This window comes from Bolinopsis microptera, chromosome 2 (assembly GCF_026151205.1).
Source record: "Bolinopsis microptera isolate Bmic1 chromosome 2, MBARI_Bmic_1.0, whole genome shotgun sequence".
Classification (NCBI taxonomy): domain Eukaryota; kingdom Metazoa; phylum Ctenophora; class Tentaculata; order Lobata; family Bolinopsidae; genus Bolinopsis; species Bolinopsis microptera.
The window spans coordinates 11,871,279-11,898,215 of NC_087073.1; the positions used below are offsets into that span (position 1 = coordinate 11,871,279).

Sequence of the window (26,937 nt, forward strand, 5' to 3'; positions counted from 1 at the left end):
TAAATAAACTGAGTTTAACAGTTGAGAGAGATGGGAGACTTCATGTGCATGTGCAATGTGCATGTGTATCCAATATCCATGTGCAAGTTTAGTTTGTGGAGGTAATAATTTAATTACCTCCAGAGATGTTCGTGTTCAATATGGATGATTGTTAAGGGTCGGAGGAGCGCACAGAAAAAAACCATTTCCGATGATCAGTGATCACGGATAGTACAAGCTTTATAACTTAATAAGTTCCACAACCAGTTTTTACGATAGGCAGCCAGAAATCTTTTCCAAATTGTAAAGTTATAAGCTTTGTGGTGGATAAAAATAAAAAAGGTGTTAATGATTTTTACGGTCAAACACATTGGCACTGTCAACGAATTTCATTGAAAACAATTTGTGAACGAAAGCAATAAAAGCTGGCTACGATATTCCGCTTAAAATGTTTATGACGTTCAACACTAACACCGTCTACCACCAGCTATAACTAAAACTACAAATGATGTACTGATTGATAACGGGGAGCCAACAATAAGATCGGTTACTGCCACTTACCATAATACCATATCCCTTTGTCAAATAATCCCTGGCAAAATTGGAGCCGGAATTTTTTAACCGCAAGATCTATTATGGTTAGGCGCTTTAGGACGCTTCAAGGAAATAAATATTATGTAAGCGGAAAAAGGCGTGCAGGCCCGTGGGTGGAAATGTAAGAAAGTTCTTTTTACTCGGAAAAGCCCCACGTAGAAATCATGACATCGGAAAATTAACTGGTGCATGGCAGGTGTAAACAGGCCAGGTGTTCACACTACATGGCCCTGGTTACTCGCCTGCAGTGACGACTACATCAACGTGGAGAAGGGGGGTAACTCAGCAGCACGACACTAATCCAAACAGCTCCCATCTCGACCATCATGACTGTCACCGTCATCACCATCACCACATACGATGTATCACAATATGCACTGAGTGTTCAGATACGACTGGAAGGTGGGAGAATGAGGGTTGAACTCTCGGCAGGGGGTGGATACTCTCGGCAACTCTCTATTCTGACAACTACACTGCGGAGCGACCTCTCCGTGAGTCCGCTACGGCTAACACTAGTAATTAATGTTTACAGCTTAATCTTTGTAAGTGCTGATCAACTTATAATTAATTTTTTATTGCCTCCGAATTACAATTTGGTTGCAACCTACAACATGTCAGATGAGGAATAATGCGAGTGTTTGCATATTATATGCTATAAAATAGCCGCACAGTTTTTGAGTATATCAATATAGCTTCAATCTACTATCCAGATTGTACTATGGTCAATGACGAAATCTTACCCTAAGTCCCGACTCCTTTCAGCCACCGCCTGCCAATCAGTAGAGGAACTCTATGTGATGGGCGGTGACTAACAACATCACGAACATAAAGCTACACCCTGTCCTTCTGTGACGTCACGAATTAGAAATCTCCATTATAGTTATACACGGCTATTTAACTTGCACTCACAAAACTATATATAATAGTACGCAGCGGGAGACATGACATGGAGATGACGCACAGCGGCTACAATTGTTATCAGTTAGCTGATGTGTTGTTCAGTTCAACTCTTATCATTACTGATTACAGTACCATAGAGCTGGTTTCAGACTCCCAACAAACTCATTATTTGTTGACACACTGTGAGAATGAACTAATGAGAATTCATAGGTTCCGTAAAACTGGCGGTAATTGGGTCGGTGCGGTGGTATTGAGGGATCGAGACAGAGGAGTCGTGAGACAAAATGTGTAATAATGCAACCAGAAGCAAATGTACTCCATCATGAGGCTGGCATTGTGTACAACGAACGAGATTGAAGGCAGATATATAACTCGTATATAATACTCCAAGATTTATGACATAAAATAAAATAATATGGGCAATTAATGCAGCATAAGAATTAAACAGACCGATTGTGAAACGTACGCGCTATATACAACTTAATTTGTCGGGTGTAGTTGGGTATGCGTGCAACCACGAGGGAAGATACCCGCTCAATTGTAACAAGGGTAAACAGATCCAGTTAACGCCGATCATTGGTCATTATCTTAACTGGTGCGAAGTTAGGAGGGATGTGGGCCTTATCACAGAGATAAAATGTCAAATTAAAAGATAAATTTGACAACTATCTATTTATAACCAACTTACATCAAAAATGGATAGAATTAGGAGATATGTATTGTCGATGTCACAGGGGCTCTCCTAGCAAAGTTTATAATTAAAGATGAAAAGAAACTGCAAACGAATTATTAAACTAAAGATGATAATTTCTTAGATTATGTAAACACACAATTAAATAAGGGTTAATAGAGTAACTATAAATTATAATAATATAAGAATAATGACATTTTCCTAACTGTAAGTTAATTGTTTCGTTTTATTAAGTTCTACAGTTGCACAACGCTGCAACTTGGACACAAAAAATTACCAGCTGAGTTGACAAACGTATTCGTACTTGATACAGGAGAGAGGAAAGTTTGACGTATATTATATGGCCCTTACAATCCCGCAAGCAGAGGGCCTCCAGGTCACTTTATTGACCAGTCCTATTAGTTAGCAGATTGAGGGCGGCAGTGAAAATCACGAGGTGATTAGTAAAAAGGATCTAGTTGAATAGTGGGACTTAAGAGACTCACGCTAAATAGCGTCAAATAATTACAGTACGGTAGAAAGGACTCATCAAGTCGAAAAGTTACAGCACGGTGAAAAGTGGACGAATCTAGTCGAATAGTAACGGTAAAAGCACGATAAGATACACAAAAAAGGGCCACCTGGATCCAACAAGGGACACAACGTGGCTGCTGGCTCTCACATGTGGACAAGGGGCACAGTAACAACTGAACCGAATAAAGTAAAACCTCAGGGAAAATGATCAGCTAACGGTTACATGAGGCCAAGAAAAAGCATAATCAGAGAGAATAACCGCTGCCAACTCCGTCTGAAACTGATACCGGTTACACAACTAGAAAACTGAACTAGTCACACTTTCGATTGTATTCGTGAAGGAGGTGGCTTGCAGAGCGTTCACACTTTTAACAAAACAATACGGTAATATGCACTGCTTGTCAGTAGTGTAAAGTGCGTCTAAAAGTCGAATAATAAGCTGTTGTTAAGTGAAAATACATGAATCCTACTTGAGCTGAAACCAAAGGGTCCGCATCAAAAAGTGCTGCTTAGTAGTGTACTAGCTTTATGAAATACATCCACTTGAGCAAGCATCATGTGCGACTCAGGTCTTGTACTTGAATGAGAAAAAGACACGGACAGTCTGTAACAATGGTGATAAGTAGGCCGTTCTCTCGGCTGGGCCGGGACCGGCAGAGAAAGGTCCAGGTCCAAGAAGCTTGCACGACTTCTGACAAGCTACCGACTACAATTATTAAATCTCTAAGTTGAGAGCAGAAGAAGAGAATAATGGTTATATTTACTGTGTTTAACTCCGACTCTCGAGCAACTCTAACTTAACAATAATCAGCTTTAAGTACACTTCAGGGCTAATGGCAGAAACATTACTACTTTATCTTTACAGCTAAATCCAATTACTAACGCTAACGGCCAGAAGGTGGGTCATTTGGGCACGTACATACAAGCTCATTCAGCTGATAAAACAGAGAGATAGTCGTGAGATCCTTATATTCGTTGAAGCTTAGTAAGATATAATCCGCTGAACTAACTGCCAATAATCTGATTATAGCAGGAGCACCAGAAAAGAGAGAGCGGAGAGTGAGGAACACCGCCAATGGGGGGAGAAGTACAAACTTGCTTAACTAACTGATTGCCGAGGAGGAGTTGACCCTAATTGTTTAAAGCTAGCTTCCTTCTGGGAGAGATTAGGGTACGACACAGTATTAGAGGGATCTTAAGTACACATCAGGAGAACACCGCTCTAACCGCAGCTGTATTAATTATAATATTCACTAAATTGTAGTAATATATGCAAACCTGGATGAATTAATTGACTACCGTGTAGCTACAGCTGACCGTTCTCCTGGTAAAACATGCGACTCCACACTCAGACAATGCGACTGCAGCCCTTCTTCTTATCTGGACCAGAGCTATTATTTCGACTAACTCTGCAGCAGCTGCTCTAGTACACTCTAGCTCTTTTCTCCGCTAAATGAGTAAAACCATCCCTAATTTATGTTTTTTCGACCAAGTCTGAAATCATCCCTTTTTTGGGATTATTACGTTCACTTCAATTCAGATGTGTTCCTTTAAATTTGGAACTCCAACTTAATCAAGGGACGCCCTTTGAACACCAGTCAGTAATAACCCTCTTACTTAGCTTACTTACTAGTATAAACTTATCCTCCCACTTGGTAACATTATACTAATGGATCTTACCACGCCTTTAACGTTCACACAACACATTAAAACTTATATTTACACCAATAATCACCTCATCAGCAGTCTGCAATTCTATAAACTACCACACCTTCGACAAAAGCACTGACGACATTATAGTCGCAAGTTGGGAACTGCACGTGAACATTAATCAGCAGAACTAATCAATGAATTGTACATACAGCGTCCATGAGAACACAACAAAGCTAATTCTGGAGAAGTTCACGAAATTGAAACACACATACAACTTACAAGCTGCACATAAGCCACATATCGGTAAGGACGCCGTACAGTTAGTGGCTATTCCTGAAACAGAGAGCGAGCACGTCTGAAGTAATTTGTTTGCAGTTTCAACCTACACGGGCGCGCGCATTAACTCCATTAGTAACCTTATTGTGGAGGGGTTATGAATTATGAGGTCACCACTGTAAGATGAGGCGAGTCCGAGGGAGGGATTAAGAGGGAGGGATTAAGAGGGAGGGATTAAGAGGGATGGATTAAGAGGGAGGAAGGGAGGGATGGCGTTGGGGAGGGAGGGAGGGAGTTGTCCTCAGTACGTGGACCTACAAGACACGAGCTCAAAACAAACTGCATTAACACTTTCTCACAGAATACATATTCGTGAAAATGACGATCACATATAACTCAGACGCGGGTGATGATGGAACTTTGTCAATAAAAAAGTCCGACAAAAATAACCTAGCACAGTCCGCAATGTTCAAATCACACTTTAGGGCTTATTTTTTCACAGCAGTAGCCGCCCTAATAGTGGAAAAATGGACTTCGAGGATGTGTGCGACTCCGGCAGTCTAGTTATTAGAAAATGTGATAGAAAGTTCAGTATGAATAGTAATTTAGATGAGGCTCATTGAAGCCGCCCTAATTGGCGTGCAGACACGCTCTCTAACCATGGCGATTAGAAGAGCAGGCGCCTATTGATACAAATAACAGTGTAGACAGTTGGATGACATTTTCATGATCCTCTGGAGATACAGCAGTACTTAATCTAGCAGTTTAGCTCGAGGTGGTACCACATTGGTAGCACCTCCACCCTCGAGCGCTCCAGACCTTGATGAGTATCAGTGGGAATAACAAGAGAATGGAAAGGCTGGCAGGCTGCTGCTGAGACACGATTAAGAGATCTCTATAATATGGATAATACAGTGCCTGGGTGCTGGGGGTACCGGTTATAGGGTGATCATCAGGCTCGACATATTCTAATCAAATCATCCTACATAGAAGTTAAAGCAAATAGTCACTAATTGCTGACTTGTCAGCCTGACATGTGCCGCTGAGCGGGCAGCCAGCAAATCAGAAATCAATCTGGTAGGCTCGAGGTTATAGACCTCTCCTAGAGAGATATATCATTATACACTCTCTGTGGACAGAAACTGATTTGTGGAGCTGCTGCACTGTGGCCACAGCGATGAATTTTAGATAAAGCTCAGGTCAAATACTTGGTGGGTGGAGAGAGCAAGGGTAGCTGAACTTGCATGGCTTTAATGCTAATTATCATTCCTAAAACGCATGCCTCCTACTAGGTGAGATCATCATAAACAACGAATCAATTAGGGATCTATAATTGAGCGGAATTTCAAATACACAGATCGTTGAACTAGATGTGAAATTAGTAGCTAAGCGATAGACGACAGAAGAAAGACTATCCACGCCGATACGCAATTCTTCGCGAACCAACACGACTACCGTTAGGCCACTATAATATTAATAAAGGTAATGTAATAGAAATACACATTAACATTCTAATTTTACATTTCGTGCCGACGAATTGTTGCATCACACAAATAACTGACCTTCATGGCATTAATTTAGCATATTATGCGCAAAATTAAAATTATTGATGATACCGAGTAAATTAGACCAGAACAAATTATAATGGCTAATTATTACAACTGAAAAATTGTTATAAACTAATCGGTTCGCGGGGATGCTTTTATTGTTTAAAAACATCCTGGTTCAGTAGGATTGGGTTGGATTGAGTCGCGGAAACCATGTGCCCACAATTGTGCTATTTATTGATGATTTAACAATACATCACCGGAGAAGAAGAGGAGGGGAGAACACAGGGTCAATAACGGGTAGGGTAACCGCTAGGAAATGGCGGTACAACTAGAAGACCCCGTATTCCTGTCCGGTCCTAATAACAAGAGCACCAGATCTCCTCCAGGTACACCACTATTATATCTGCTGACGTTATTATTATTAGATACCTAATTAATGATCAGCTAGCTGCTGCAGGAATTGTAAGGAGTTGTTCTCTTATAACGAAGGGTACGTGTAGGTCTCCGATGTGGTAAAACTCTTAGACGGGTGTTGTTTGCGGCTCCAAGATCCCTCCTGGCAATTAATGGAGGTACTAAGATGAGGTGGTTATTATACACACCCTGCTCTTGTTTTGTGCACAATGAGAGCAGCAAAACGACCACCGATATAATATTGACATCAGCTGCTCACTTTTATACGGTCTAATTTGCGAACAACCTGAAGGTTATGTGCCTGATCTGTTCAGACCACTTATCATCAGAAAAGGTGCAAAAATAGAGCAAAAATAGGGCAGCAGATTGAAACAATGGTGGTTATGGAGGTCCAACAACTAGAAGGCGCGTTCCTTAATCAGATTAATCAGAAGCACATGGACCACTTCGTCGCAGTTATTAGTGGTACAGCGGCAAATTTATCACAGATCGGAGATTATATTAAATTGAGGCAGTGACGACGCTGGGGACGTCCAGAAGAGCCAGCAGCAAGCCATGATAATACAATAACCGATATAGATAGGCATCGCTATATCATATATATTACATCCGCAGCGTGGGCTGGCAGGCCAATCGATAATTGCGAGGCTTTTGATACAGTGGTCCATTATGGGAGGAAAAGATCTGACAGTGAGTCTAGGAAGGGTTTAGTACTCTGACAAGATAATGGTGAGATGCAAGCTGGATCTCGTGGTACGTACCTGGTGTGGTGTGGTTACCATGGTTACACGTTACCAGGCTAAACAGTTTCCTGGATACCTGGTTACTCAGTTACAGGCACTTATACTGTGTATCTCTCTCGGTGGAGGAGAAGGAGGAGGAGGAGGGCGGATTTCCATGTAAAATATGCCAGACAATGCTAATAATGACTACCATATCTACGGTGACGTTGGGAAAGTTGTTTTACACTTCTTCACATGTATCTGGTTTGACATGTTCAGGTGAAACTGACAGAAAGCGGAAACATGGGACCCTAGATCTATATGTCAGCACTTGTCCGGAGTGAGTGAGCCTTCAGGAAAACGAGCGAGTCAGCATCAAAATATGTGATTTGACATGGCTACACTGAAACTCTAAATGGATCATTTTCAAAGATTTATGATGACTTCCATCGACTGATTCTTTGTTTGAAGTATTGCATAACAGCAGCTGTACATAAGACAAAGGACATGCATTTTAAACTTGAGTTACACGAGTGCGCTATTAAATAGTATGGTAGTCATGGCAAATAATGAACTAAACCTTGGTTCATCTACTTATGTTTCAAATGTTCCAGTCTCGCAGATATTCAGCAATCAGAATGGATGAAATTCCTTTATCTAAGAAGTTCTGTATTTACAAGAAAATCACAGCCCGTTTGACTCGATACCGCAGTAGATTAGCTCGTACCTGAAGACAAATGCTGGAATGATTACAAATACCGCGCTGAACTCAAGTATAAAAGAGTCTACCTGTATTAAACCGTTGCGGTAAGAGTCTTGTACTTTTGTTGGAAGTGGTGCGGACACAATAAGAACAGGACACATTATAAACGCTCAAGCAGAGCCACAATTAGTGGAACACAAAGAAAGGCCACGATAGTTTCTGGAATGAATTGTCTCTCGTTACGACTTGCTGGGGTTCATTTGACCTAGGCTCTAAATTGTCGGTGACTTACTACAGTTTCCATTGGAGGGGGGTTCTGAGTACATATTATTGATATTTCTTATACAAGCCGTTATGTTTAATTACTGTGTCACCGGCCAGCAGTTACGGTACTCAGCTCATAATGGTAGTGGTACTTTGAGAGGAGTTCCTCAGAACTGATTGAAGCCGTACGATAGAATGTTATTTCGATACCGATTTATATTCATGGCTAATTATAGGGGAAACAATGCACGTTGTATGATATTTCCATGTCGGAATTGTGACAGAAGAGATGCCATTTAGTCGCCTGCTTCACAGTTATGTGCACTGTGCAGGTACAGCGTGGTATTTTAATATGTTTCCATGAAGAGCAAATATCATTATCAGCAGACTTCAGCTAAGTATGCCGATTATTCTAGGTCCTTCCTAAAAGCAAAACAAAAGCCTGTTATTTATAGGACATAACTTAAATGTTCAAAAAAAGAGACAGGTAGTAAAGATGTGCACTTATAAGTTATAGGGCTGAAAAGGTGTAATTAATAGTCACCCATACTGAATTAAATTGAAATTAGGGTAGCACTAAATATGTACTTATCATAGATATCAAGCGCGATGAAAGTCGCAACTACTGAACGAATCTGAGAACAAGAAAAACGCTGCCCTTGTTTTAGCGCTGGCTAGCAGCTGGCAGCTATGTGTTTTTATAAAGCACTCACTCTCACATACAATACTAATAGAGTAGTGGAGTTGAGTAGTAGTATCAGCTCCACAAATATAACCCAATTGTACAAGTAATACAGTATCTGCGCGTTTTCTGACGTAGCGTCTTTACTCTTTATGACAGCTCCGATCGAGCCGGAGTGAGAACACGAATCATTCCGATCCGTCGAATTAACTGTATTTGCTGGAGCTATGTCATTTATATTTGGTCAGCTCAGCTTGCGAGCTGACCAAATGTGAAGTTAGCCAGATTTGGGTGGTGTGCCACAAGATGTCTGAAGCGAGTAATTAAAGTAGTATACTAGTATGCAGATAGCTGAGCATACTGTTTGCAACAATAGCGGAATCTCAACGAAACGAGCGTATAGGTACGCATATAGTACGCATGTGGGCTCTGAAAGCTACAATTGAGGCCTCTTGCATCATACTGGAGTACATTGAGTGACATTTAGCGAGGGCGTGACAACCAGCTCCCCTCAATATCCAGCTCCCCCACTGTAGCACCATCTTTTGTAAATAGCAGGGCTACATAATCACCGTGCAGCGCTCAGAGATCAGCATAATAGACCACAGTAAAGCTTCTGACAAGTTCGGGCAAGGGTGTCGGGGAGGCACCAATGTCGTTGGTAACGTTATGTTTCTCTGGGCAACCTAACAACACAAATCCTCTGATGGTGGATGGCCAATGATGTGGGGTAATGGTCTTCAAGGTTGCAAGCAAGGCTGAACAATATTGTCAGGAATAAAAAACACTAAAACTCGTATTTTTTTTCTTTTTTCAAAAATGTATTAGAGTCCCAAGTACCAAGAACAAAAAAAAAGAGGATTTATTTTTGTAAAAAATGCACTATATAAGGTATGTCAAAACTTACAATCAATTCAGCCAACGATAACCGACGTCGGTAGCAATAAGTGACCAAAGAAATTTGATGTAAATGCAGAGCTTGACGTCAGACTGTATAGTAGAGAGTTGAGAAAGGGCGGCAGAATGCAGAACACACACACATACTGTATAGGACTGTAAAGATGGTATGAAAACACTAAAGAATGAGTCTTAGTCCTACCATGCAGACGCAGATACACAGGTCGGAAGTTGGCGCCAACATACCAGCCAAGTATACAGTTTGCTAACCGGACACTGGAATAATGAATATACGCCAACTGACAGTTAACCTGGTATTTTATAACCATGGCATGTTAAGGCAAAATTAGCAGTTTGACAAAACGCGTGTATTGAGCTCATGCAGTGCCCAATGAGATACTGTTATCAGGGCTATGAGGCCCAATGAGCCGACTGATATCCCGGGGAAACTCCAGTGCATTGTCAACACAATCCGGGAAACTTAGTGGCTCGGGTTTTTTAATCCAGAGCCTAATTCCTAGGGTACAAACCTTATCAGTTTTAACACAAGTGCTCACCAAGTCTCCAGACGGTAGTAAGCTCTGAGCCTAGGTTGGGCATTTAAAGGTCCGTTAAACAACATTGTACTATGACCAGTAGTTCAGGCCTCTTGTGTAAGACACTTAACACCCTCCAATACCCTTTATTAACAGCAGTCATCCGTATCAGGGTGTGTATCCACGTATTGGCTACTTGGTTGTTCTACCTATTAGAGGCTATTATATCCTGTGTTATGTAATATCATGCTGGTCTGTCAGCGTCATAGGTTCACAAAATCGGCTTTTCCCGCTCTGGAAGATTCGCAATCATTTCAGATATGTAATGCATGTTTTGCATTCCTGACTAAGTTTAGTTCAGTAATTTATGAAAATAATTCGTGATTTTAATCGTCCAGATATATTTATTGAAGGAATGACCTGTATAGAAAATATAAAATCTACCAATGGCATGTGTGATTACAGTATGTTCATTCAAACATGTACCATGTTAAAACACAAGGAGTGACTGTTCATACCGACCTGGCAAGAACAGGTTGTAGAACTACAACAGTGCATTACACTTTCTAGAGCAGTAGTTCACTAAACGAGATACAGTACAGAGAACAGAACAGAGGGAACTGAGTAGGGTCTCACAGCCATCTTAGACGATTTCTATGCTATAGAATTAGAAGAGACGGTTAGAAACTAATTTTTGTGATTACTAAACTGGGAATGGTAACTGGTCTGGTATAAATTCACCACATACCAAACATATTCATGAGAGCTGTAGTGTTGGTGAAACACGGGCAGGTGCCACCATGAGAGCGGTTCTCATTTATCTTTTATGCTCCAATAGACTCTTTTCATGAAACAGAAATGGTGTGGTAGTTTTCTCATAGGATCAGCCGGTAAATAATGCAGTTAATTACTGATGAATTGTGGCTAACAAAAGATACACGGAGAGGTCACACAAAACCTCATTCTTGTGGTCGTTTATACTTAAACAGTAGACTGAGCAAGCACACTTCAACTAATATTCCTTGATTTGCTGACCATGTTATTCACGTGCAAAACCTTCTGATGCGTTTTGACTGAATACCTGGCTAGATTGCGAGCAGCAGATACGAGAAGAGAGACATACACGATCTAATAGATCCCAATATAAACACATCCTCCGTGGATGAGAAGCTGCTACCATGTCTGCCGTGGAGCCGCAACCAAAACAGGAGGTCTCAGGTGGTTGTTTCTAACCATCCTGCTGCCCGAAAACATGATAAATACGCCCGACAAGTGCCTTCCTGACAGGTTACAACTACACGGAGTTGGTTTATTTACAGGTTAACACCTGGAAGCCACAGTGAGTCGGATCGCTTGGTGTTCGTGACGTGCCCGAATCAAAACAAAGCTACTGATGCAGCGAAATAGCTTGCGGAGGACTATAGTTTGCGGAGGAGTGAGATGACCGGCAGACCAAACATTGGTCAGAGTCACACACGAGCGTAAGTATGATTCCTACGGTGCTTGGCAGACTTAGTTCTCCTTTGTGGTGAGTTGAATCGGCAGATTCCAATGATCGGATAAGGTATGGATCCTGAAACTGTAAAAAAAGGAAGTGGAGGACAAGTACAAAGATAAATAAAACGTGGTAGTATAACTTTTGACATGAGTTGGGCGAGCTGGCATGAGCTCACGCTTACCATTTACCCAAACTACTTGAGAAACTACTGGTCAGCAACATCACAACACGAACCGGGCTTGAAAGAATTCTAGAACTTTGTAATTTTTAGCAACTTTAATGTAAGAATGTATTTAAAATCTTAGGTTTATGCGGAGCACAAAGTCTCGTGGCAGTGTCTGCAAATTCCTTTTGGGAAGACAGAACAGCCACTGGGCTTACATAGTTGACAAATTTGCCAAATAGAAAAGAAAAAGAAAGACGAGAAGCCTCCAAAGCGATTAGTTTCAGCGATGTGTATGTCTGGTATCCGTTGAGGACACCCCAGATATCTGCAGCTTTATACCCGAGGTGGGTATAAGTACTTGGCGGAACAGTGAACACTATATTTGCACACTTATGTACTCTAAATAGTGCAGGCACTGATACAGACCCGGCCAGTGAAAACAACCCAAGTAATCGGTATAAACATGGTGACGTGGTAGCGCGAGACTGGGTGACGCTTCAACTTCTCTCCTGCGGGTGGCAGTAATTCTCCAATAACTCAGCAATTCTCTACGCAGGTGGCAGTAACTCAGAGCACGCGGCGGTATGGTCGAGGCGCGGGGAATGAGCCCAAGCAATGCTACACGGGCCATATTCTCAGAGCACCAGGGCGCACTAGCGCATACGACGAAGAACTCTAAAATTTGAACTGCGTCAACAACAAAACATTGAAATTGAGCGAGTGAAAATTGTTTTTTGCGCGAGTAATTATATCAACATCAGAGGTAACACTGAAGACGTATATTCTGATAGCCGTCATATCAGCGTTAATTTGGTTCTTGTTTAGTAAATTTTCAGTTTCTTCTCCGGCAGCTGTCGTCAGTGCGTAAACAAGTTAAAGTCATAGGTTCTTGTTATCGAAAAGTTCAGATACCCTAAACTATGATAGGACTTCAGTTTTCTAGTAGTAAAATTTTGACTCACGAAAATTAGCCGATTCATGACTATCTTGACAGGTTTACGATTTTTGCGTGTGAATAAATATCATATGATAATCAAATAGAATTACAGAGAATAGTAACGAAATACATGCCAATATTAATATTAATACATGCCGATCACAATCTTACCTCATTATCTTTTTCCTCATCTATAAAGGACCCAAAAACTTCAGATCCTTTCGCGCATCCTCTTCTCTCGAAGAGATTTAAATCTGGTACGTCGACTATACGTCCACGTCGGCCGCCAACTGTGTTGATGAACTTTGACATAATTCAAAGTCTGGAGCGAGTTTAAGAGGCATTCTGTTTCGCCATTTTAGAGTTCTAGTTGGGTGGTTGCTAAAAAAGTACAGCGCAGTGGTTAGAATCGACAACTAAAGAGAAAGAGAGAAAGGGAGAGTAAGAGAATAGCACAAAATATGCAACAAAAATATGTCAACTGCAGGCTAAGGAAACAACAGATACACTTATTTAAAACATCTCCTCGATCTGAAGGAGGAGAGCTGATAGAAATTGGACATTAGCTAAGTGATGGTTTGTGTCCCTAAAAATAGGCATATTACAACACTGAACTATCCACTGAGTGCCAAGGTATGGTTACCACAAAGCATTCAGCACAGCATTCCGTACAAGGGCCATGCTGTGCTGATGGGTGGCAATCTATAATTTCTAAACACAACCTTTTTCATACATCTGTCATCAGTGCAGAATTGTGAAGTGAGACTGCCAGTCAGCAGATCGTTGAGTGGACTAAATTACGACATTTTTGGAGTTATGATGTGGTGACATGGTCGAGTCTGGCCATGAACCACCTAATTATCAGCACAAATGAATATTTTCGTAATCGAAATATTCATCTTATTATGTTATAATTGGAATTGGATTAATTTTGACGTCCTTTGTTGTGGTGTGCCTGGATTCAGTTCATTATCTATTTCTGAATGAAATCGAGTTTGAGCACCGGGAGTCTGAACAAAGAGTGCTTGGTTGGCTACAAAACCAAATACGCACTGATTATACCATCTTCGAGGAACGGTAAATAATGCTTGTATTGAACGTGGCATCCATTTATACAAAGGGTTTTCGGGTTGAAACAAAAACCTTCCCATACGAGAGGACGACACGATGAGCACAATACATACTGATGCGTTACAATGTGAGTGGCAATTTGTAACAATTAAAAATAGGCTAAGAAAATGAGCAGGCTGTCTGATTCTATCTCTAGAAAAGGGGAATCGCGAGATGTGTCCAATGAGACAAACGAAGGAAAGCACGACTCCCAGTTAACTTCGCATGTACTTAATAAGGCACAAAGCGTGGAGCATAGCTGTTAACAGTAAACTTGCTGTTGCAATAATTCATCCGTAAGAGGTGATGTAACGCGGCCAGACCTTATCGGACTAGGAAAAGCCTTGGCCTGTATCACACAAGCTAAAACTCATAATATATAATGTTGCTTATACGGAGTATTAATATCGGAGAGAGATGCACTTCTTATATATATACTTCTTTATATTGCGATGTGTAGTAGCAGCCTATCATATCATGTGCTAGAAAAGAAAGCTATTAATCTATATAGGCCTGATGTAGGATGTGAGACTAGTTTTGATGAATGTATTCCACGGAACACAAAGAGATGTGATCAGATCAAGACAGATTACTCAATTAATAAACAAGACTGCCTCTTCCTCCGTTTATGTGTCTCATAAGAGGCTACTTGTGTTTCATAGAGGCCACTTGCTCATATTCTGATTTGTGACAGTGATTGTGCAACTTTGTCCTGAAAGTTATACTGAGCAGACGGGGCAACATAAAAATATCCATCATATTTGATGCTTCCTATTCGATAAAATAAATAACACGCAAATGAATTGAGCTTGAATGTTACCGATTCACCGATTCGCGTCTCACAGGCCACTTGTAACCAGAGTAGCCGGCTACTAAGAAGCAGCGCTCCACTCTCACCACCACTGCTTAGTATTAACAAGGAAACCGCAAAAGGGGCGGACTTCTCTCTGTGGAGGCAAGAAACGATATCGAGATTTAAAGATTTAAGATGCATTTCAGCATCTGGTCAATAAAATCAATGAATCAAGCTTTGACCCATGCCATTAACAATGCAACTAAGGCAGTAAAGCTGACTTCTACAGTAACACGAGAATTGAGGGAATGTTAACACGACGAATTAGAAGAAGCAGACTAGTGATTTAATGTGGTACACTGTGTATCTAACTACCTAGTTAAGACCGAGCGTGAAGAATATGCCAGTTTTCTTTCAGTGTACACCATTATTTGTTAATAACTCCACAGAAGGAATGCGGTACCGAAGGTATGTCATGGTGAATGGTACCTGTTCTCAGACTTTCTCTAAAAGTGGAGCGAAGAACTGCGCAAAACGATAAACGCTCAAGTAGCCTAGTACATAAAAAGTGGAACAATTTGCAAGTCCTCGACACTAGCTCGCCGACCGGCTGATTAATTTAAGGCGTTTAGTAATAATGCTATAATGTGTAAGTAATGCATGCCAAGTACGCGAAAACTGCAAGGAAGGTTGAACAGTTAATCGCAATCATTCTCTGATTGTCTTTTTATATGGGTGATAGCCGGACGCTAGGACCAGTGGGGATATCCACTTCAATCTCTCACCAACTCAGTGCTGACATAATATTGTCTTCTGAAGTAGGTCATCGTGTCAGAAAATCACTACTTTTCGTCACATTTTAGACGGTCAAAAACTTCAAAGAAAATGCTCGAACGGCTAGAGTGAGTTAAATCATCAGAATATAAGACATTGGGTTTTACTGTTTACAGGTTACCTAGAGATACCTAGAAAAATTAACTATTGCCCGGATACATGCTCATAAATATAATCCGAGTATTATTATAGGCTAAGAGGAGGGAACCCACCGAGCTCCAGAATAGAGACGTACAATATACGCTAGTTACAGTGCCGCACATACTGGACAACAAGACTGGCTCACAAACATGAAACCAACGCCTATTTCCTTCCGAAATGTGGTGACAGGCTTGCCGTTCTGGGAAGGGATATACTGATACCTAGAACCTACGCGAAAAATCTACACCAATTAAATTTAAACATACGTTGATATTAACCGTGCTCACCTGAAACAAGTTTGGAAATGTTACGTTAAAGTTTAAACGAAACTAAACTGCACAACATAGCGATCCAGCCATCAGCAGAAAGCATGAAGCACCGGTCTCGTGTAACCAGTTACGGACTATCTTGTTTCTAGTAAACCTACAAAGCTGAAAGCTACAGAGCTTTGAATTAGATCAGACATAAACCTCGACCAAACTGATGAAAGACCCAACTCTATAAAAGTATAAAGTAATCTAAATAACGGAACTAGCGTCAACAACTGGTATGATAAACGCGTGTATGTAATCTATGAGATGGGGTCCTGACCACCAGATTGAAAACCCACTACAAGCTGACAAAGGACCATTATATATTGTTTAACTAGACGTAGCCCGCCATTAATAAACAATGAACTGCTGCGCTTTAAACGTGTGGTGACTATTAATTAAGCGATACGTCGTGTAGGTATATATAGAGGTACAATATACACGGTCAGTACTACTACAACTGTACGGAGTAGGGGAATACTGTGGCAAGCTCCACATTGTTGTGTACGTTACTACAGCTCGTAGTATACTACAATCAAGTGGACTCTCAACGACACAGCTATGTGTGTTGTTATGTATGTTATTCTCTTATTGCTGCAGCTGCGCTACTACTACGACAAACTACCTAGACAACATTTGCTGGAACGTTCTATGTGGAAAATGATATAGGTTACTGATACTCCCTCTCTCCCTCCCTCACTTTCTTCCTGTCGAATAAACGTATAATAATTGAGCCCCATATAATTTAAGGTGGACTGGTTAATTGGGAGGCATGTTCGATTGTCATCACAGCTGAAAAGGGAGTATGTCTTTGCTAGATATTACAATGCAGTCGACAGTACAACTAGTAGCCGTTACATTGGATACTCCCTGTGAGATGTCGGGAGTAGTGGGAGATGGCCACTACTCCAAACTTCAGATGAGATGTCATGACGAAAAAAGATTAAAACGTTTATTTTTAAAAATTATTTAGAACCTTTTCTTTCGAAATTTAGTAAATACTAACTATAAAAAAATATTTAGGAGCAATTATAAGTATTGAATAACACGCTGTAAAGCAAGACCAAGTAGTTGCGTAAGGTACTGCGTCATTGAAGGCGGGGCCGTATTTTACAAAGCGTTTCAGTCCAATAGTTACGAGAAGCAAATGGAAAATGGGCTATGACGATATGTAGGTATATTTTCTAGACTGTCTTACACCTTATATGTATAACATGGGAAAACGTCAAAAACTAGACACACTTTAATACCTTATGATTTTAATGAGGTCATACATTATGATATTGATTACGTAAACGAGAACGCATAGTTCAATCAACATAATCACACAACATAATACTCACAAACGAATGTAACCAGCGTGCAATATGTTCTGGAGAATGTGATCTAAATCAAAAATTATTTGAATACCATAATTCCTATAGCTTGTTCATTCATACCGTTGGAATTAATGGAATGCTTATTGACCTTATGATTGTCTTAAATACTGCTTTGTTTCTTATGAAAGTGTGAAATTAATATTATAATACTAACCGGCATGGATATGTTGTACAACGGCGGGTTGAGAATGGCACTAATAATTATAAATAGTTGTACGAGATGGGAGTATCCCACTCTCAAAAGCTTAAATATGGAAATATTTAATAAGTTTTACTTTTCCCCAAATACATGACCTTTTAACAATACCTGGTATTCGAAATTTAAAATTTAGAAGTTTCGTATGTGCTTCAGGATACTAAATTACTACCTCGTAACAATCCTTAACAAGCAGCCTGGACGAAAAGGGGGAAGACAGGATGAAGCTGAGGCATGTCATAGACAAAAGTAGTCAATAACAGACAGTATGCACTGTTACCATCCAGGTGTCAACTATTCAACCCTAGACAAATCCACACTGGAACCCGTACTTTTATCACGTCTTCTAAACTAGCGACAAAACGAACTGTAAAGACTGGCGTATTAGTAACTAGTAGCCTTGGTAATTCATCAACAAAGTGAGAGTAATTAGGGGCACTGGTTCTTAAGGATCAAAGCATAGTTTAGACCTGTACAGCAGCACTAATCACTATACTAAAGAGATTGAAACAGACCCCTATTAGTCAACATAAGATAAACGATCGAGTGAATAAGATATTATTAAAACATAATTTTGTTCATTACATTATTATGATCGAAACCAAAGAAACAAAAAACATGGCACAACAGTATACCCGAGCTAGTGTTATAGCACTATAAATAATAAGTATGGCATTGTGTTGCCGAAGAAAGGAAAAGGGCTGGAATACACATTATTCTACTCGTAAGAATAATTGTGTGACACGATGTATGCCACATTATTATGAGGTGTGATTCAGAGAGAGCTATTTTTATAATTATTGTCCATGTGTTGTAGTACCGGAGAAACAGAAAATGTTAACCAATACAAGTTGAGAAATAATTCAAATAATCTAACCCGTGCATAATCTAACGGGGAGTACAACTAACACGGTACGGACACTGTGAACGTACACACACAGACGTAAAATGGAGGTGCACAATAAATGCCGACAAAAACAGATATAATTTGTCAACCTGTCAGTTTTAGATTCTGTATCTCAGTAATTATTTTTAGTATAATTAGCGAAATGTCCTGCAAAACCGCAAAATGGGCAGCCGTTCAAGAATTGGCAGGAAACCGTTATTACAAAACACAAGCGGCGTACGGTGAAGTGTACTGTTCAGCTGGGAATCCAGTACTAATAATAAACCCCTCAACACGTGTACACAGACACAGAGCACCAATAGGATTGGTATTTGACAAATAACACGAGATACGAGAGAGATATCGAGGGAGATGACAATGGTATCCTGGCTTGTTTGATTATCAAATATATTAATTAGTTACGAATTGAGTGGCCGCACACTACAGCTCTATAAACTTGACGCGAGGGTTAGCAAATATAGCAGGTTGTGGGATGTGACAACAGGGTCACTGTTATAACCGCGGTGATATAATAATGCCTGCTGTTACGCGAAAAAATAAAAGAATACTGACAAGTGTTCACAGATGTTGGGCGGAGGAGAAAATCACGGCACACAGATATTGGTGAGAGATAAAAGTATTAGCGGGACAGGTAATGCCAAATTTATCCAGGTTCCATGAAATTGAGGGAGCACTGGTATGAACAAAGAGAAATGTGCCCGACAGGAATGAAAATCAGGCCAGAAAACAGACGGTGTCAGGAGCTTTTAACTTATGTTGCTGTTCATATTTACGGGCTTGTCGATCGAATTTTGAAATTCGGGCTTGACACTGAGAGACACGGAAGATGGTATTTTAAGGGAACTTCAAGCCCCTAGAACTGCTCAGCCTTATTAACTTGATTAAAAGGAAACAATGGGATTTTAAAAAGCTCGGTAAAGATTCGAAATAAAGTTTTTTGTTGTCAAGAAGCCAAGAATTGGTTGATTCACAACAGCTGTGGAGAACACAAATTACAACTAAACCTAAAAATGACAGTTTGTATTAACATTTTTAGAAATCGTGCAAGTTCACGACTGAAAGGCGCGAAAACGCGTCACTGAAGTCCACTGAAAGTGATATCTGTATTCTGTACAAATACTCATACATTAAGAAAACTGTGTAAGATATCGAACAAGTACCATAATATTTACACGCTAGGAACTCTGGCGGTGCTTTTGCTTTGCAGGGTGCACACAGTCGAAAGCTATCGCCAAGAAATATAGAAGAACCAAACTGAGGCCAGATCTGTCCATTTCCGCAGATACAGTACTGACATCGCACATAGCTAAATAATTGAGGCTAAATAAAAAGGGAAAGAGGTCATCTTACTATGATTGAAACTAATAGTTGCAACTAAACTTGGAGTGATAATTGAAGAAGAGGCTGTTAAAATATGCCCTTAGTGATGATAAATCAGCAAATACCGTCTCGAAAATGACCTACACAGGTAGCTACTAAAAAGAAACGTCGTGACGTAGACAGAGGAGTTGTAACGGCGTTACAACTCCTCGTTACTAACGCGGAGTGCCACATACTCTTAGAAGAATGTGTTTCGAAAAATATAAAAGTTGAGGTTTGTAAGTTGAGGATATTAAGTAATATTAAATTGCTCGGTAGGTAGTGTATTGGATTACATTTGAGTTACAAAGATATTAATTGGTGAAATCTTTCAGTGGGCTATATCTACTGCTTCTCACAGCTACATTTTGACACAAAGTTATTTAACACCGATACATGTTGATCAGACGTTGAATGGTTAAAATTGTAGAAATTCTGGAGACTAACAATTTGCTACTGAGACATGAGGTTTTGTAATCCATTGTCTTTTCTCTGTGGTTTTCTGAATCGATTAACCACGGATTTTTTAAGTAGTGAGCTCAGAGCTGATCGATGTTTCTAGAGAATCTTTTTATCGTGGCATAGCTTGGGACTCAACATATCTCATCAAGCGGCAGAAGACCCATAAATCCTACATTCTCTGATGGTGTCTATAACTGGAATTCTTTTTAAAAAATGGCAAAAATTCGCCTCAACCGTCGGTTCAAAATTTCCGCGTTCCCCGCGATCCCAATCGTTAAAGTCGTGCTCTTTACACAAGCCATAAAAAGTAGATGTTGCAATCAGGCTCGACCATGTTACAGCCAACGATAAGAAATAAATATTAGAAGCCTAGCTGTAATGGGAAGCAAGCATCGTTATCTGTATTCAGTAATGTGTCATGAGGGTGGTGATACAAAGGACAGGTCATGTACCGCACGATGAACAATTAACAGTGCCTGGTAATGTTTCTCATTTAAGAGAAATGTCCGGCTTTGTAAACATGTAATCTTTACTACAGAACGGACACTTAACTAAACATTGCCAGGCATGAGGCATCACGAGAAATGGAAATATCAACACTAATGGAGTTATTTTCAGCATGATTTTTAACACAATCTAAAATAAAGTGGGTTATCACTGTAATTTCACGCCTATAATCAGCTTAATACGAAAATAATTGGGTATTTCAGGACGGGCAGACCAGTTCACGAACTTGGACACATTGTTTACATTTAACTAAAATTAAAATATAATGTATTGACGCAGGGCAAACGTAAAAGTACCAAGTACTTATTATGCATAAAAAAGTAAATTTAACATAATATCTAGCCGGAGCACGACAAATGGAAAGTACCATGAGTTTTAGTTACAAGCACAAGTGCTGATTGAACCGTGCATTTTATTATTCTTCGCCGCAATGCTTTAATGTAATGCCTATGATATATCACTATCATGTGATCAGCAGTTGAACCGTCCAGCAATATGGCTACGTCAATGGTAAGCAAGCAGCTGAATAAAGCCGGTCCATATCCAGGCTTGCCAAATTGAGGGAGGACAGCTAGAATATACTTTTGACGTAAGCTAGTCTCACACATTTGAGCCTAATCCGCTTTCGTTTAAGTTCAGGTCCGAGAACCTCGCGGAGTTAGAGAAGTGATGATAAGTTAGTGCAGACCCACCATCTACCAACGATGTGATAAACATGTCATAGTCTGGTGCACATGAAAAATATAATTGTTTCTTGCTGAATAATTCTTCACGAGACAGAGAATAGTGTTGTTGAAGCTGTGAAACAAAACATAGAATGAAAATGAAGGAATTACAGCAAGATTAAACACTAACACTGCACTCAACACTCAAAACAGAAGTGCGACTGAACATTTTACATACAAGTGCTGCTGAAACTGAACAAATATGATTTAACAATTTTAACGTCACTATATATAGTATATACGTAGGTAGAGGCAATTAATTGATGGTTATGAACGAGATTATGCGAGCCTATATCAATCGCCATACTCCAATTAGCATCCTAATAATTACTATCCTTGCATCAAATTAAGTAAGTTCCGATATAAACCAGCGTAACAGTAAACCAGGAAACCCGTGACATTTAAAACCTGTAATGCATGTTATTAATAACTATTGACGGACACATCGAACAACATAGCATATACCGTAATATACCTATACCAGGTCACTGTACGAAATTTAATCCGAAAAGCAACGGCGGTTACCGAGAGAGAGAGAGAGAGTGAAAGATCTGGAGGTGGGACTGTCCTTGTCACACAGAACAGAGGAGTGAGGAGGAGGATCATGACTAGAACATGACTTGCACATTCCAGATCCAGGAGGGGTCTCATAATATCACAGTCTCACTTATTGGGAGATGGACAGTTCAGTAATAGGGTAGCTTTCAAATAGAGGGAGTGGAGGGGATAGCACGAAAGGCCAAAGCGAGGTAAAAGTCAAGTATATGGGTGAGTATATGGGTGCATGTAAGTTTAAAATGAAACCGTATACCGTCTATTATTTATATGTTGATATAGGATATTCGGATGTTGAGGACAGGTAATGGGCTATTATAATTATTGTCGCGTCTAAATTGTTCACAACTCAATATTGCAGTTAATTCATGGGGACAGGGACTAAACACGATCACTGGACTTTTGTCTTGGAAGGTATGTTCTAAATAAACTCAATTCTCGAAGGATAAAACTTCTGAAAAGTGATTATTGAGTAAAACAATAACTTATGTAATGTGAAATACTACTAGAATCATTAGGAGTTACCAAATATACACACACATAATCACTATACTAGGACAAAGTCTAATACAGAAATAAAGTTCAACCCTCTCACAACGCCAGAGATACTTGGGCCAACAAATCTTAAACCGGACATTAATTAATGCAGCTTTTAACTGTTGTTAAACTTATCCTAACTTGGGAATCTGGGAATTGCAGAATATAACAGAGTATAAGTCATATAGAGAGGCAACATATTAGTGCGGCAAAATTTTGCGAAAAGTGCGATTCCGCACTTGCTTGAATTTGCTTAATGTTGGTATGATGATGTGATTCTTCTAAACCTGTGACTTGTAAGAGTGCAATCGTCACGTTGGGATCAAATTTTGTGTCCTTTTACCAAAAAGTTATACCATCTGGATTCTCAAGATGGACTCATCGCTATACATTTTGCAAGTTGCTACTCAGTACTCATATTTCGTCAAATTTAGCATTAATTTTACATACATTTACGAAAAATATTGCTATGAATATGATTTAAAGTTATACTATCTGGATTTTTTAAAAACTTAAATTTTGTAAACTGCTACTCTACACAACAAAAATAGCATACATTTAAAAAATATCGCTGTGATTTAAAGGCAAGATTCTATTCCATTTCTATGTCTCATCAAAAGATGACTTTTTGGCGCTCTGGTCGGAATATATAAAATATTTGGTATAGAGGTAAACGATTCATTAAGTTAAAAGCCAATATTTCGCGTTTTGAAAACAAATTGTGCAGAAAAGTGCGGAAAATCGACTGTAGGTGAGAATATGTACGGGAAACGGCTAATAGTGCGATTCCGTACCCGCCGCACTTATATGTTGCCTCTGCTCATATAATATAGGTTAGTTTGCATTCCAGCTCCAATTCCTCGTTAAACTAGGGTACCAGGTACAGTTACTATACTTATTGGGTTCACAAAAAGTTCAACATGTCAATGACATAATGCCCAAGAAAGTTCCTTACGTTTGGAGCTCTCTAACATATTCCTTTTTTAAGAGTTTGTTTAACCAGATTTTGACTTAAGCCAAACCTAATTTTTAGTGACGTCGTCATTTAGGTCTTCGGCCACATCCTAGCCTTAGTTTAACTTTAGTTTTGACAACACACTTAACGCCAGTTTTATATCTGATCTGATGACACAAAGCCTCAGTTAAACTAGGATATATGTCACATCTTAAACCTAAGTTTAACATATTTGACGTTCAGGACACGCACAGAACATGGATACTGATACTGGGTGGCACCTACGACTTCCCTTCCTACTTGGGGCCCTATAGCAAATGTATCGATAACGGAACATCAGACTTACTGTAGATTTCTAATAACAGTGAAAAGAGGTTTCACTGAGGAATGAGGATCCCAGTAAAATAAATAAATATTTACGGGTGATCACTCTAGTTATACGGAGAGATTTACGGAGAGATTTACGAGGGAAAATGTAGTGAACATACCAATACACGAGGGTAGACACAGTAAGCTGAGCCCCTCACATACTACTGTGTATCGCGTGCAATTAGAGAATCAGGGCTCGCCTCACGGAGGCCAGCTCTGAAACATGCCAGAGGCAGGTAGTAAGCAAATATTTGACAACACACAGGCATGAGTTGAAGCGGTTCTGTTGAACTTAGAAGTCAGGTTTAAAAGGTATTCAGACAAATAGTTTCCTAATTCCTAAAATTACTGAAGAGTTTACCTTTCAAAGCAACGTTCAAAACGTTGCTGACTAAATGACGCACTGACTGTCAACGAGCCAGAGAGAGAGCGAGTCAAACACAGTATATAGGAATCTTTCCGTAATCACTCGGAGATTTTTAACATTTTTACCGGAATATATCATGTAGGTGTTTTTTTCTAGGGTTTCAAAAATTTGTTTTTGTCATAACACCACTGTCTGACCAAGATAAAAACGTTTAAACAGGGGTAATGGGATCGGTGAACTATACTGGAGAAGCAGCACAAAGATCAGACATAAGTCTCAAACTCAGAGAACACCTGGTTGGTGAACAAGCAGGATTCCAGACCTCAAACGAGCCAACCTGGTTTCAGACCAGATTCCTCCTCATTCTTCAAGGTAAACTTGTTAAAAACTCAGACATTCCGTCAAACGCGTGGCCAGCTCTGTTAACGGTTAGTTAATGACAAGTGTTACCCGGGTCACACATTGTCCGTCAAAGTAAAAAAGAAGAAAGAAAGACATGATTAAATCAACTTGTTTCCTGGACACACTTTACCGTTTCACGGTATAATACCCAGGCCCAGATATTAAACACACCAGTATAAAACATAAGGGTTATTAACAAATTGAGTGTGTCACCCACGGCTGAACAACCCCAGAACCAAAATACCTGTAAGCTATACAGGTGGGATAAGTACGTGACCCACTTCTGCACATCTGGTGGAAATTAGTGTGTCACTCAATTCCTCACCCCTAATCTAACTATCACAAAACAAGGTTAAGAACCTGTCATCGTCCCAACCTCAAAAATGCTTGGATTGATTGCTTACAAAACCGCTAAAATCGATGATTCTCCGTTATATAGAGGACTTTAGACCTCAAGTTCAATGCACATTAAAGTTTTAACACAAAACTGATCTAGGGAAGGCAACGTCTGATCGACATGCATGGTTTCTAAAAATAGCACTGCCACTGGAGAGCTTTCTTGGAAAGGCTAAATTCAGTGCACTTAGACAAGGGAGGTGCCAAGAATCGTACTGTCTACAGCTTCAATAGGAGGAGATGGAGGGGAAGGAAGCGGGGATGAAGAGCGTGTTTTGTGGCATAACATAGTCTAAAAGCGGCAGCTGCCGAACAGAGAAAGTGGTAACATGTCAGAGGGAGGAGCCGGCTGATAACGAGCCGTTAAATCCGCCAGCCAGAAAGTCTAAAAAACATATCCAGAACTGTGAACTCATCTGGAACTGTATCTGCTGACAGCTTTGCTCCAAGTTTCTTGTGGTGTGAATTCCAGGGAGCAGGTTCAGTGGCGAAAGAAAGCCTTGCTTCGAAACGAGTTACGTCGCGGAGAGATGGGATTGCGAGAACGTGGCCACAATTCCACCTCGAGTATGGGGTTTTAAATGAGAGACAGGTCAGGTCAGAGGGTTTCCTTTTATCCCAGCACAGGACACACAGCTCTCATGACAGGTGAAAATTCTTGTTGTCATGACACGCTACAGGAAATGAGTTTGGCTCAAAACTCGGCCGATCGTGACAGATTGTCTGGAGTTTGTGTTTGTGCGGGCCTGGCACTACCGTTGGTATGCAGGGAGAACAACAATCTTTACCACTGGCACCCGATCTCGTGAAAACTAAGGATTCAAAATAACAGCATCCCAATCCTACACGACTCCGAACTTAAAATAGAAAGAGCGCTAATGGCAGAGTAGGAGCAAATCAAATCTTATCATGACAGGAGGCACTCATACAGGACAGCAATAAAACTATCAGAAATACCGTGTAAGAATACCCAATGTGAGTATTATAGGGCCGCCGAATTTCAAGTGTAAGATGAGCAATTTGAGAATACTTTAAGTCAATAAGGTAACTTCATTTGTACTCCGAATTCGATCAATCAGAAATGTGCATGCCGGAAGAAAATGATCATATCAAATTCAAGTCGGATAAAATTTCCATCGCCTAGAAACAGACATAATAATATCTGAGACAAGCAGGTCCGTGCTGGTGCTGGTATAAGGGAACATGTTGTGACACTCTACAAGTATACATAATACATTTCTAAAAACGAATTTCGGACTCAGGAGCTCGAAAATGAAGCATGTGCGCGTATATGTGATATTTGTAACGAATAGAGCTAGCGCTGATTGCATTACTGTACTTTATGATGTAAAAAGAGGCTATGAAATCCAAAGGAATCGTTCTATTCATATAGCAAATATGTTGTGATACGACAAGTGAATCTATCCTAATTAATGATTTGCTCATTTGATCATAACGGCGATCAGATACGGAACGAGCAAGTACATTCGTATTGTCTCAGACACTCATGGCATCGTTCGATATAAGTAAAATTAAGGTGAGGATTGTTGAATTGACCGATGGTTGATTAGGCTCACTGTCTCGGGAAGTCAGCGACAGACGGTCCCGATTTACTGATGACATAATTTGAGTAAAGAGTGTGCTCACAAAATAACTT

General features: G+C 40.1%; 1 protein-coding gene across 9 annotated transcripts in view; it reads right to left on the reverse strand.

Annotated features, from left to right (window-relative positions):
- Positions 1 to 26,937, reverse strand: part of LOC134811929 (sodium channel protein type 9 subunit alpha-like) — a 105,906-nt gene that overhangs the window by 11,230 nt on the left and 67,739 nt on the right. The window contains exon 1 of one of the 9 annotated variants that reach the window (XM_063819092.1): positions 13,147 to 13,362. The exons of the other annotated variants lie outside the window; for them this stretch is intronic. Within the exon in view, the coding sequence (XP_063675162.1) occupies positions 13,147 to 13,287 (141 nt within the window). The 5' untranslated portion in view covers positions 13,288 to 13,362. Of the gene's footprint in view, positions 1 to 13,146; positions 13,363 to 26,937 lie in introns of those variants that run through there. 9 annotated transcript variants of the gene reach the window in all.